This window comes from Rhineura floridana, chromosome 6, assembly GCF_030035675.1.
Source record: "Rhineura floridana isolate rRhiFlo1 chromosome 6, rRhiFlo1.hap2, whole genome shotgun sequence".
Taxonomy (NCBI): Eukaryota; Metazoa; Chordata; class Lepidosauria; order Squamata; family Rhineuridae; genus Rhineura; species Rhineura floridana.
Window position 1 is genome coordinate 1,279,674 of NC_084485.1, and position 12,773 is coordinate 1,292,446.

At 51.3% G+C, this 12,773-nt stretch overlaps 1 protein-coding gene across 3 annotated transcripts; it reads right to left on the minus strand.

The window, feature by feature from the left end:
* Positions 1-645: 645 nt before the first annotated feature.
* CTSA (cathepsin A) lies at positions 646-12,350 on the minus strand. Of its 3 annotated transcripts, XM_061630721.1 has the most exons (16): positions 12,031-12,350; positions 7,948-8,118; positions 7,222-7,379; positions 6,994-7,105; positions 5,930-5,980; positions 5,074-5,160; positions 4,829-4,984; positions 4,196-4,287; positions 3,915-3,999; positions 3,616-3,707; positions 3,359-3,437; positions 2,789-2,937; positions 2,609-2,684; positions 2,175-2,264; positions 1,343-1,447; positions 646-1,222 (listed from the first exon to the last, which is right to left on the minus strand). In XM_061630721.1, exons 3-16 carry the CDS (start codon positions 7,377-7,379, stop codon positions 1,139-1,141), a joined length of 1,416 nt encoding a protein of 471 aa, XP_061486705.1. In that variant the 5' UTR covers positions 7,948-8,118; positions 12,031-12,350; the 3' UTR covers positions 646-1,138. The 3 variants fall into 3 exon arrangements, with proteins under 3 accessions (XP_061486705.1, XP_061486703.1, XP_061486704.1); XM_061630719.1 differs by lacking the exons at positions 7,948-8,118; positions 12,031-12,350 and adding an exon at positions 7,589-7,693; XM_061630720.1 differs by lacking the exons at positions 7,948-8,118; positions 12,031-12,350 and having other exon boundaries at positions 7,222-7,582.
* Between the last annotated feature and the right edge of the window lie 423 nt (positions 12,351-12,773).

Genomic DNA, 12,773 nt, shown 5'->3' on the forward strand with positions numbered 1-12,773 from the left:
ATATGCTGGGAGGAGGCATTCTGCACTGCATAGCAAAAAGGCAATTATGACACAGCCTTGGTTGCACAGTCACTACAAGAATTTACAGGATGTCTAACACACTTTTCAGGGTTTGTGAACTGATGAGATCGAAAAGATACATAACTAATGTGAAAGCGTAATACTTGGAAAGAGCTGCAGAAGACCAGGAGGTTGGCCTACCTGTTCCAGCAGGCCAGACCCACCCACGGCAGCTACCAGCATTCTACAAGACAAACGCTTCCTCCTTAAGAACGAAGTGGCTGCCTGAGAGATGGAGTTTAGGGAAGTGAACTCAACTCTGCCCCCTCCCCCAGCTCTAGGGTGTGTGTTCGCCTCCTTATGCGACCTCCCAACAGCTAGGGGAACACGTGAGGCAGAGGAAGAGAAAACACACCAATGTACAAGTGGAAGAAAAGGATCCTCTTTTCGTCTCTGAAGTTTCAGCAGAAAGTTTATCTGCTTCCTGCTAAAGCTGTTTTGGGAGGGGAAGAGGCACCCAGAGGCATCTGCTAGCCTCCATTGGCCACTCCTGCCAAAGCACAATTAGGGGAGCAGAAAAATCAAAGCATCAGGGCAGCATCTCCCGGTAAAGGCACACCTCCTAGGAAGGACACAGCACTCTGGTTCCTTTGGAAAAATAGCTTTAATTGTGTGCCCTGGGCCACAGGACCAGAGACTTGAAGGTACAGCTTTCCTATTTCACCAGTGATTCAGGTTCCTTCATTGAGATTGACCAAGAACTAAGGCTGAGAAGTGGTCCCTTGAGGGTGGGTGAGAGAGGCAGGTCTTCTCTGCCGCCTTCGTGAAGACAGTGCGAAACGTGCAGAGTGATGGGGAGGGGAAGGCAAGGGCTGCCTGAGGAACAGTGGCTTCTTGCAGACACCCCGATCAGCAGAGCAGTGCGGAAGCCCACGAGCAGCACAGGGTGGCAGGTTGAGAGAGTCAGTGCGCCTCCACCCAGAGTAGGAACAGGGTGTGCGGACCCACAGGAGCCCCTGGCCGCCATCATTGCACAACAGGAGTGAGGAGGGCCTGCTCTGCAGGGGGGAGTGAGGGCCCACTGTGCAGAGAAGGCAGCTCTCTTCCAGAGGCAGGAGGAGGCACGATAAGCCCAGTCCTAGAAGGGCTGCTGTGTGATGAAGCGCTCAAACATGTTGAAGGCGGCTCGTGGCTGGTCTGAGGGCACCATGTGACCTGCACCCTATGAAGGGAGGAAAAGACACAAAAGGTTTTGCCCAGTGTTGCTGCTGAAGTTCAGGAGGCAGAAGTCACGCCCCTGCCTGGGAGTCCAGGCTGCGGCTCTGCTCCCCCCCCCCATTACCTTCACAGTGAGGAAGGAGATATTGGTGTACTCCTTCACAAAGCCCCCAATCTGGTCCTGCCCATTCTCATCCGTGTAGATCCAGGGCCGCCGCGCCACCTCCACCTGCCAAGAGCAGGGCAAGAGCTTCCTTTAGATGGAAAGGGGGGCGGGGAGGGTCTTGCAGACTTCCTGCTGGTGCCTGAGGCTTCCCCAAAATATCCTGTCAGAGGGTTCAGTGCTCCACTGTTCACTTTTGTCGAGTTGGAAACCAGAACAGAAAGAGAGAACGGGCACACACAACCACACCTTCCTCTAATTAAACTGGGCCTACAGTGACCTTTAAATGGGTTGCAGATGGCAGCCTCAGAACGGCCCAGCTCTGCAAGTGCCAATTTCCCAATGAGGATCCATTCCAGAAGGGGCGTAAGACTGGTAGCTTGCAGCAGCTCAGTCCAACCCAGTCTCCAGAGAGCAACAGCTCAAAGGCCAGCGCCTCATAGCCAGAAGGACTGAGAATTAGCACCAAGAGAACTCCAGTCTGCAAACTGGTTTACTCCTTTTCAAAGGGCAGCCCAGTCACGCCAGCAACTGGAGTCTGTTTTCCCCAGATGGTGGAGCAGCAAAGAGGGACACGCAGCCTGGCTGGGATGTGGAGGGAGTATCGGCTGCACATTTGTCAGACAGCTGGAAGACCTTTGTCTGGGCGCCTTCAGCAGCACTGCAGGCAAGGCACCCGCCTTCTCCCACTCCCCTCATCTCCATGAGGACTAGAGAGCTTGAAAGGCCCACCTGCCCCTAGCAGGGGGCAGACCAGCTTGAAGGGGCCCATGCGGTTCCCAGCTCAACCCACCTTCTGGCTTAAGGATTCCACAAACCACTCATCACCCAGGAAGTTGCAGGCCATGTCCACATCACCATTGTAGAGCATTATGCGGTATTTCTGTGGGAGAACCAGCTTAGCATTATTTATTTATTTATTGTTTGATTTATATCCCGCCCTTCCTCCCAGCAGGAGCCCAGGGCGGCAAACAGAAGAGATAAAAACACTTTAAAACATCATAAAAACAGACCTTAAAATACACCAAAACAAAACAACTTTAAAAACATTTTTTAAAAAAGCTTTAAAAAAATCTTTTTAAAAGCATTAAAAAAAACATTAGTGAGAGGAAGAGCACACTTGTGCTGAACAGCCCCCGTAAGGGAAAAGCAGCCAGCCCAGGTTCTGTACAATTTTGAGCCGGGGCCTGAGGCGGCCACCGCCACTCTCTCCCCCCTCCAACTAACCATGGTGCTAAGCAGCTTCAGGTACTGGTCATTCATCTTCATGTACAGGCGCTTGTAACCACGGCTGACTGCAAAGCTGCAAGGAGGAGGAACAAGCAGTGTCAGCGGAGTGGGAGACACCCAATCCCAGGCCAAGCCCTCCAGTGGCCGCATTTGTCCCTGCCAGCCCCGCCCTCTCACCTGCACATCTCCCATTCTGGGGCATCAGCTACAACATGCAGGGCCTTGCGCACCTGGGGGTTGTTCATGTAGTTGGAGGGGGCCGTGGTGTTGATGCAGGGGGGGTTCAGCCGCACCTTGTTCTTTGCAACTTGCAACCTGAGCAGGTTCTAGGAATGAAAACACTTTAAATATATATTTTATTTAACTGAAATAAAACATTGCAGAAGATGCCCATGGTTGTTTTGGTTGCTAAGTAGCCCTTTAAACCCCTTCCTCCTCTCTTCCCCACCACAAAGACTACTCAAGCCTTGCAGCACTCGGCTTTGTTAGACCAATGGTGGGCATGAGTTCTGAGGGATGGGAGGGCACTAAGAATGGCTTGATGCAGGCCCTCAGGGTGTCCCCCCCTCGGCAATTTCCTGGCAGATCAGAGAGGTTGTGAGGGTTGCAGATATGGATGTCCTCTCAAAGACCCAAGGGCCTTTCCTGGGTCTTTGCACCTGTGAAGCCTTTGTTGGCCCTGCTGCCCACTCCATCTCCCTCTGCTCAGAAGATGGCGACGTACCGTCCTCCAGGAAGTGGCCTCACCTGCTTCCAAGAGGAGCGAAGTGGCTGCCTGATGAAGCGGTTGCCCAGGTCGTGGGTGACCAACATCCCATCATGGTAACTGGAAGCAAAAGAAAAAAAGCTCCACTTGCGCTTCTGCTGGACAGTCTGGCATCTGCTGCTCCTCCCCTCCCAAGACAGCGGGTGCTGGATGGAGCCCGGGGGGAAAGGCTTACAATGCAGCCCCATTTGCCACTGCCCAGGAGCCAGGCAGGGAGCCTGCCAAGAGCCAAGCCTACCTGTAGCTTCCAGGGACTCCGCCGGCACACGGGGCATACAGGTTGTAGATGTTGAGGCCTGACTCGTCCACAATACGGATCACCTCCGCCATCTGCAACGAGCCACAAGTGCATGCCATGATCCAGTTCCAGACAAGGGGGTGGGAGAGGGTGAGAGGGTAGAGGTAGAGCCCCCGCCCTTGCTGAGAGAGTGCCCAACCCCACTCCATCACTCAGGCAGTGCCCCACAAGTGGGTTCAGGGGGGCTGGCCCATACAGGAGAGTGAAGAAGATGCCCAGTGTAGCTGCCCTCAACTCACAGCAAGAGTGCAGTTTAAATCTATGTTGTCGTGGAAGTTACATTTCCCATCAGAGCAGCAATAGGCCTGCAAGTCTGTCCAGAGCCTGCAATAGTAAGATGAAGGCCAGCACCCGTCATACTCCTCTTCCTTTGTTACAACTCCCACTATCCAAACTACACTCCCCCACCCTCCCCACTCTTTAGGGTGCCTTGGAGCAGTGTGGGGCTCCAGCCCCCTGCCTCACCTCTGCCCACCTTCAGCAACCAAGGGACCAGCCACGCTAGCTGGCAGACTCTCACCTGCTCCCCAGGAGGCCATGGTAGTAGGCAAAGTAAACCAGGGAGTTGTCGTTGGTCTCATAAGAGGACAGCCCGTTGCCCACTGCAATCCCCTGGAAGACACAGCCACAGCCCCGTCAGCAAGGGAGCCCGCAAGCATCCCACCTAAGCTAGCAGCAGTTCTGCCATCACAAGATACAGCAAATTCCTTTTAAAGTTGAATGATGCACTCGGGGAGTCCGGCATTTCACTGGGCATCCTCAAGTGCTGCAGTTTGAGAGGGTAGCCTTCGAGCCCTCTCTCTGTCGTCTTCCAGAGGAACTAGAAGCAGTTTCGGTTTTGCAGAAGGAGATGCCAGACAAGACTGAATTTCTCCTCCTGGAGGTTCCTCTGGAGCTTATGGAACATCGCATCAATACCGCCTCAGAGGTGCCTTTGCCAAACGTTGCTCCACCCACGGCTCCTTCAAGCCCAGGCCTGATGCTAAAGCCTGAAATCCTGCCGCAGTGAGTGGCCTACTTTCTCAAGAGAAGGATGCAGAGGCAACACGGTCACACCCAGGCATTCTCTCTGGTACATAAACAGCACCCCAGCCAGCAAGGGCTGCAGACTCTTCCCTCTCCCTCCAACATCCTGTAGGACCCCAACACACACCTTCAGCATGAGGCTAGGGTCCTGCATGACCCACTGTGCCAGCGTGGGGATGTAGACCCCACCATAGCTCTCCCCAGTGATGTAGAAATCTTTGCTGCTGTACTCTGGGTAGAGGCGGAAGAACTCCTTCAAGGCCAAATAGTTCACACGAGCCACCTGCCAGGAGGGGAAGAGTGTGAGAGAGGACACATGCACATGCCAGGGGATGGAATGGAGGCCCCAAGAGCCTTCTGCACAGTACACACCTCTGTGTCATTAGTCCGGTAGTCTTTGCTCTCTGAATAGGAGTAGCCGACCCCAACGGGGGACTCCAGGTACAGCATGTGGGCAAGCTGAAAGAGACAACAGCAAGTCACTCCAAATGCCATGAGGTACTAGTCACCCTCTATTCAGCACTGGTTGGGATTCATATTGAGTTCTGTGTCCAATTCTGGACACCACACTATAAAGAGGATGCAGACAAACTGGAACAGCTTCAGAGGAGGGCAATAAGGATGGTGTGCGGACTGGAAACAGACTTATGGGGAGAGACTGAAAAAACTGGGCATGTTTAGCCTTGAGAAGACTGAGGGGGGATATGACAACACTCTTCAAGTACTTGAAAGGTTGCCACACAGAGGAGGGCCGGGATCTCTTCTCGATCGTCCCAGAGTGCAGGACACGGAATAATTGGCTCAAGTTGCAGGAAGCCAGATTTCAACTGAATATCAGGAAAAACTTCCTAACTCTCAGAGCAGTACGACAATGGAACCCATGATCTAGAGAGGTAGTGAGTGGGCTCTCCAACACTGGAGGCATTCAGGAGGCAGCTGGACAGCCACCTGTTGGGGATGCTATAATTTGGATTCCTGCATTGAGCAGGGGGTTGGACTTGATGACCTTATAGGCCCCTTCCAACTCCATGATTCTAAGTTCCTATGGACTCCTGACCCATCAGTGGTGGACACCGAAGCAGCTTTCAGCTTGTGGCCAGCCCTTCAGCATTTAGCTATCTGGAGGCAGGCTGGTGAGTCTAGCACCTGAGAGTGGGCAGTCTCTCCTTGTCTCCAAAGAGCATTTCTTAGGGCCAGCTTGATTAATGGGGGAGGGAGGAGGTCTCACCTTGTTCCAGGCATAGTCATTATATTCCAAGGTGACCCCATCAGGCTGAATCTGCAGAAGGAGAAGGAACTGTTATTGCACACAGCAAGCAGGTGTCTCCAGAGGCCCCAGCTGACAGCCCATCTCACACCATCAAAGAAAGACAGTGAGGCTCACGGGATGGAGGCAATCTCACAGCAAGAATGTTCACACATCCACATTTCTATCATTATACAGTGAATCACTCAAATCAACTTCCAATTAAGATCATTCATTCTCCCAAGGGAGTTGACAGACAATTACTTCTGATGACTGATGCTGGAAGAATCACAAATTCTAGATACTGAGAGATTATACTAGTCACAAGCCAACAGCAAGGTGTGTGTTGGATCTTACAAATGTGAGCTTAGTTTCTCAAGATGGAATGCTCTCACCTCTCAGGGCTGACACCTGTTGTCTTGCCTATGAAGCTCCACAGCTTGTATGACAACTGCTATGTGAATTCTGGCACAGGGGCACCAGAAAAACCCTGCAGTAGCTGTGGCAGGCCAAAGGGGCCCCATCCAGTCCAGCATCCTGTACTCACAGTGGTCAAGCAGGTGTCTTACGGGACATTCTGAAACAAGACCTGATCACTCTCCCTCAACCTCAGGCAGAAGAACCTACCCAGTGGGGCTACTGCCATCAAGGGGCATCAATGGCCACCAACTTGGAGGGCTTTAAAAGACAAATTCATGGAGAATAAGGCTATCAATGGCTACTAGCCACAACGGCTATATTCTGCTTCCGCTGTCAGAGGCTGCATGTCTCTGAATACCAGTTGCTGGGAATGATGACTGGGAAAAGTGCTGTTGTGCTCTGGTCCTGCTTGCAGGCAACCCCTTGGGGCATCTGGTGAGCCACTGCAAGAAGAGAATGCTGGACTACACTGTCCCCTTTGGCCTGGTTCTCTGCCCCCTTGGCATGGGAAGTACTAGGAAGTTGCTGGGGCTTTCCCCCATCACAGGAAAGGGAGCCCAGCCCACAGCCTGCCAGCTCCCACAATTCCAAGGATCAGCCGAAGAGGAGGATTGCTTACTACTGACCCTGAACGGGCCATGCTCAGTCAGGAGGCCGGTCACGGAGCTACAGCCAGGGCCCCCGTTTAGCCAGAGCACCAGGGGCTTGTCCGCAGCGTTGCCCTGGGCCTCGAGGAACCTGCAAGCGAGAGAGACGATGAGCGCCCTGGTTTCCCCCCTTCGCCTGAGCCGTTTGCAACCAGGACTGCCGGGGTGGGGTGGGGGGAGAGACCGCCCGCCGGCCGGCCCGCATACCAGTAGTGCAGATGCTTGTCATTCTCCACGTGCAGGTAGCCCGAGTACTGCTTGAAAGCGGGCTGCTTGGACAGTCCGGGCAGGAAAGTGATCTCGTGTTCCGCAGGAGCCGCTCCTGCCCCGGCGGCCACGGCCAGCAGAACCAGCAGAGGACCCATCTGCAAGGGCGGAGAGGGAGCAGGAGCTCAGCTCAAACCCCGCCGGGGGACAAGGGGGCCCCGTCGGACACGGCTGGGAGGGAGGGAGTCTCCCAGGCCCCTGCCGCTCTGCCCGCCGGCGCTCTCTCGCCTCGGGGGGGAATGGCAGCCCTTCTCCAGTCCCGTCCCCTGCGCGCGCACCGCCAACCCGCTCCTCTCTCCCGGCTTACTCGGCAGCAGCAGCGCTCCAGTCCGGGCGAATGAGGGAGAAGGGCACGTGACTCCCTCTCATATGACCCGGCCTCAGTCACCTGACGACTGTGCTGGAATGAGGGGGCGGGGCCTGAGGGCGCGACAGCCAATCGCAACGCAGCCCCGAGGGACCGTATTCGCGCCCCGCCCCGCTACCGTATTTTCCCGCCCCCTCAGAGGAGCGCAATCAAAACAAAAACGAAAACGGGACGAACCGCCCCGCCTCCACCCCCCACCCCGTGTACAAGGAGAAGCCCTTCTTCACGCAGCGCAGCCCTAGCTTAGGGAGTCCCCTGCCCCGAGGGGAATGGAATCTTCGTGGAAAGACGCAGTCTACCTCAGAACACAAGGCGCTCCGGGGTGGGAGGGGGTAAGCAACACGGCTCGGACTGTAGCCTTTCTGGAGGCATCTGGTTGGCTACCACGGGAAACTCGACCCTAGTCCAGGCGGGGCCGGACCGGTGGGCCAATTGCCTGAGACCGCAGGCCGTTCCGAGTAACTCTCTTGCTATTAATCAATGAATGAATGAATTTTAATTAATTAGATTTCTTTCCCACCCTTCCTCCCAGCAGGAGCCTAGGACAGCAAACAAAAACACTAAAAACACTTTAAAACGTCTTAAAAACAGACTTTAAAAAACAGAAATTCTTAAACAGCAATTCCAACACAGACGCAGACTGGGATAAGGTCTCTACTTAAAAGGCTTGTTGAAAGAGGACGGTTTTCAGTAGGTGCTAAAAAGATAATGGAGATGGCGCCTGTCTAACATTTAAGGGGAGGGAATTCCACAGCGTAGGTGCTGCCACACTAAAGGTCAGTTTCCTATGTTGAGCGGAAGGAACAAATCTGATAAGGTGGTATCTGCAGGAGGCCCTCACCTGCAGAGCACAGTGACTGACTGGGTATATAAGGAGTAAGCCCATCTTTCAGGTATCCTGGTCCCGAGCCGTATAGGACTTTGTACACCAAAACTAGAACCTTGAACTTGGCCCGGTAGCAAATGGGCAGCCAGTGCAATTCTTTCAGCAGCGGGGAGACATGCTGGCGATACCCTGCCCCAGTGAGCAGACTTGCCACTGCATTTTGCACCAGCTGCATCTTCCAGACCAACCTCAAGGGCAGCCGCACATAGAGCACATTACAGTAATCCAGTCTGGAGGTTACCAGTGCGTGGACAACAGTGGCCACGCTATCCTGGTCCAGAAACAGCCATAGCAGTCTCACCAGGTGAAGCTGGTAAAAGGCACTCCTAGCCACGGAGGTCACCTGGGCCTCTAGCGACAAAGATGGATCCAGGAGCTACCCCAGACTACGGACCTGCTCTTTCAGAGGGAGTACGACCCCATCCAAAGCAGGCAACTGACCATTTATCTGAACTTGGAACCACCAACCCACAGCACCTCTGTCTTGCTAGGATTCAGACTCAGTTTACTGGCCCTCATTATTAAATTTATATCCTGCCCTTCCTTCCAGTAGACACTCAGGGCGGCAAACAAAAAACACTCTAAAACATAAAAGCAGACTTTAATATATATGAAAATAAAACAGCTTTAAAAACATTTAAGATTTTTAAAACATTTTCCTATCTATTTTTAATGAAAATGATCCCCAGGGCCAGAGTCTAAGGAACTGTGTGGGCTTTCTGACTTGGCATTAGTGAGGAGGGGGAGAGCGGGCACCACCACTACCACCACCACACTGTACAAAATAGGTGGGGCCTCAAAACAATGCTATGCTTCCCTCAAATGCCCCAAATAGCAAATGTCTCAGAGCCAAAAACACTGTGTCTGGTTAGAGTCCGTGGGGTGGGGTGGGACAGAGCCAGTTTGCAGGTTTAAACCCCACTTGTAACTGGAGTCTCCCCATCGTTGGCCTGTTGTGTAGTCTTAGTCCTGAAGAGGGGAATGCTGTCATTTCAGGGAGCCTCTTCTCTCCGTGTTTTTGGGATGAGCCATTTCACCATTTGGGCCCAGAGGTGAAGTTACGACTTCTGCAAAGTCGCTCAGGGTATCAGTGGCAGAATTGGAGGGAGGGTACTGTGAGAGACCCACCTCCACCCCAGGAACACTGACCATGTCAACTGAAAACAGCCAGAAAATGGGGAAAAAATTGTGAGCTTTGTTGTGACCAAAGGCTTGGTAGCCAAATGGACTGCTGCATCAGATGCCTGAGAGAGAGCTGAAGAGGACTGGAGACGGGCAAACATCATCCCGCTCTTTAAAAAGGGTAAAAAAGAAGATCCGGGGAATTAGAGGCCGGTCAGTCTGACTTCAGTACCGGGAAAGATATTAGAACGGATAATAAAAGAGTCCATTGGCAACTATCTAGATGACAATGCTGTGATTAGTAGGAGCCAGCATGGGTTTGTCAAGAAAAAATCCTGTCAAACTAATCTCATCTCTTTTTTTGATCGGGTCACTAGCTTAGTAGATGGTGGAAATGCTGTAGATGTCATCTATCTAGATTTCAACAAAGCGTTTGACAAAGTCCCCCATGACCTTTTGATTAGCAAACTGGTCAAATGCAGACTAGATGGAAATACTGTCAGGTGGATTCACAACTGGTTGGAAAACCGTACTCAAAGAGTGGTCGTCGGTGGCTCTGCTTCGGACTGGAAGGAGGTCTCGAGTGGAGTGCCACAGGGTTCTGTCCTGGGGCCGATACTCTTCAACATTTTTATCAATGACTTAGATGATGGGGTGGAGGGAAGCCTTATGAAGTTTGCGGATGACACGAAACTGGGAGGGATAGCTAACACAATGGAAGACAGGAATAAAATCCAAAGGGACCTGGATAGACTAGAAAATTGGGCTGAAATTAATAAAATGACATTCAATAAAGACAAATGCAGGATTCTGCATTTAGGCCACAAAAACAAAATGCACGGGTACAGGATGGGAAATACCCGGCTTAGCAGTAGTGCGTGTGAGAAGGACCTTGGAGTTGAAGTGGATCACAAGTTGAACATGACCCAGCAGTGTGATGCTGCGGCAAAAAAGGCAAACACGGTTTTGGAATGCATAAACAGAGCTATAGTTTCCAGGTCGAGGGAAGTAATAGTCCCACTATATTCTGCATTAGTCAGGCCTCATCTGGAATACTGCGTTCAGTTCTGGGCGCCTCATTTTAAGAAAGATATAGACAAGTTAGAGCGGGTTCAGAAGAGGGCGACGAGGATGATAGCCGGTATGGAGAACAAGTCTTATGAGAAACGGTTGAAGGAACTTGGCATGTTCAGTCTGGTGAAGAGAAGGCTGAGGGGTGACATGATTGCGCTCTTTAAGTACCTGAAGGGCTGTCACATAGAGGAGGGTACAGATTTGTTCTCTGCTGCCCCAGAGGGTAGGACTAGGTCTAATGGCTTTAAGTTGCAGGAGCGTAGGTTCAGATTGGACATTAGAAGGAACTTCTTGACAGTAAGGGCAGTTCGGCAATGGAACCAACTGCCTAGGGAGGTGGTGGGATCCCCTTCGCTGGATGTCTTCAGAGGCTGGACAGCTATCTGCGGGATATGCTCTAGCTGTGGATTTCCGGTAAGACTTCTCTTCCGGTAAGATACGTATTTATGTGCTCTCAGTGTTTCGCTCTTAAATACTCGTAATTAACCTTTGCTCATTCGAAATTAACATTCCCGAGTATCTGACTGCAAACCTCTATAGTATTAGAACACTTTATGTTCGGAACACTGTTTACTACGAGGGCTGTAAAATGAAGGATTTGGAACGCATTGACCTTAGGCTGTAGATACAGCCATTAATCACCCCTGCTGACGAATTTTAACTCAAGACGCAAACGACCCGTGACAGCACTCCAATAAATCTACTAATTATATTCTCTGGGAGTTAACTCAATTGTAAAGTTCCTGGGACTCTCCTGAACGAAACCTATCTTTTAATTTATTTTAACCTACGTATGTTAATGGCTTTAACAAGGAGATGCCATCAGGAGCTGAGAACAGATATGGAGGATGATACTTTGATAAGTAAATTTCAAGCCAAAATTACGAGCTATTTCCACTCATACATGACTCATCGCATTCCTTATCACTTTCACAAAACGAGCAGGAAACAACTCCTTTACCATCAGTGTTACATGAATGGACTTTAGACCAACCCTTCTCAGTAAAAACATATGTTGATACTATAGCTGCTAAGAGCTTGGGTGAGGAGTTGTTAGACGCTGGCTTTAACTGTACTACAACTTCAGTCAATGATGGACCTCCCTCTGAGATGATCACTATTGATTCATATCACAAACCCCAGAGACAACTATCTTCCTCACCCGAGACGAGTTCAGAGGCACACCATTCAACGTCTGCCTCATTTTCTGCTCCTAAGACTCCTGATTTGGGCTGGCAACCCCTTTTGTTCCAAGAACTGAGCTTAGTTAAAACATATATTGCAGAAACTAACAACTTACTCACTACTCTGGTGGAAACACTGGGGCCTCCCCTTCCTCAGAGCACTTCGGGACATGGGAATTTGGCGACCATGCCACCTACCAGTGCCCAGCAAAAGGCGACTGTAGGAGGAGCTGGTGAAAACAAGAATAGGGTCTTGAAGGAAAACTCCTTAGTCACTGGGAGGCAAAAGCAAACAAGAAAAGCCAAGAAACCAAAGAACATCAAAAATATCAAACCTATCTCTGATAGGAAAATGAATTTCAAGCCACTGTTTAAGCTCCTGGATACCCAGACGCCGGCTTACACCCTGAGAGAGCAATGCCAGAACAAATCAGACAACAACTGCTCACAAAAGAATGGCTCCTCTACAATACAAGTGGGCAAACCTTCCAGTTATCAATCGCTAAATAAGGTCTGTGAAGCAAGTCCTCCTCTACTGACGCCACAACCGGATACAAGGTTACCCTCTGTTAATATTCAACGTTGCCCCTGGAACCTTGTACTTCAACCCGGAAAACTGGCAGTGTCATATAATCCAAGGGCCCCGGGTTGCTGGCCCTCCTTTCCGAGTATCCCATTTCTGGATAATTGTTTCGCTCAACTTCTACATCCATTGTATCATACGAACTATATTAAGTCCATGGTTAACGTAGCCACTAAACCTGACCACTGGCGCTTGATTGTCACCTTCCACTCTCCTGCTATTGCCAGCCAGATTCATGGCATCAGGGAGAACCTTAAGACTAGGGGTCTAATAATA

Excerpts from the sequence above, each read along its gene's own strand:
- CTSA (XM_061630721.1), bottom strand. The coding sequence starts at position 7,379 with ATGGGTCCTCTGCTGGTTCTGCTGGCCGTGGCCGCCGGGGCAGGAGCG. Across the intron at positions 4,985-5,073 it reads ACCGGACTAATGACACAGAG|GTGGCTCGTGTGAACTATTT; the intron begins GTGTGTACTGTG and ends CCCTCCTGGCAG. Across the intron at positions 4,000-4,195 it reads CATGGCCTCCTGGGGAGCAG|GCTCTGGACAGACTTGCAGG; the intron begins GTGAGAGTCTGC and ends TTACTATTGCAG.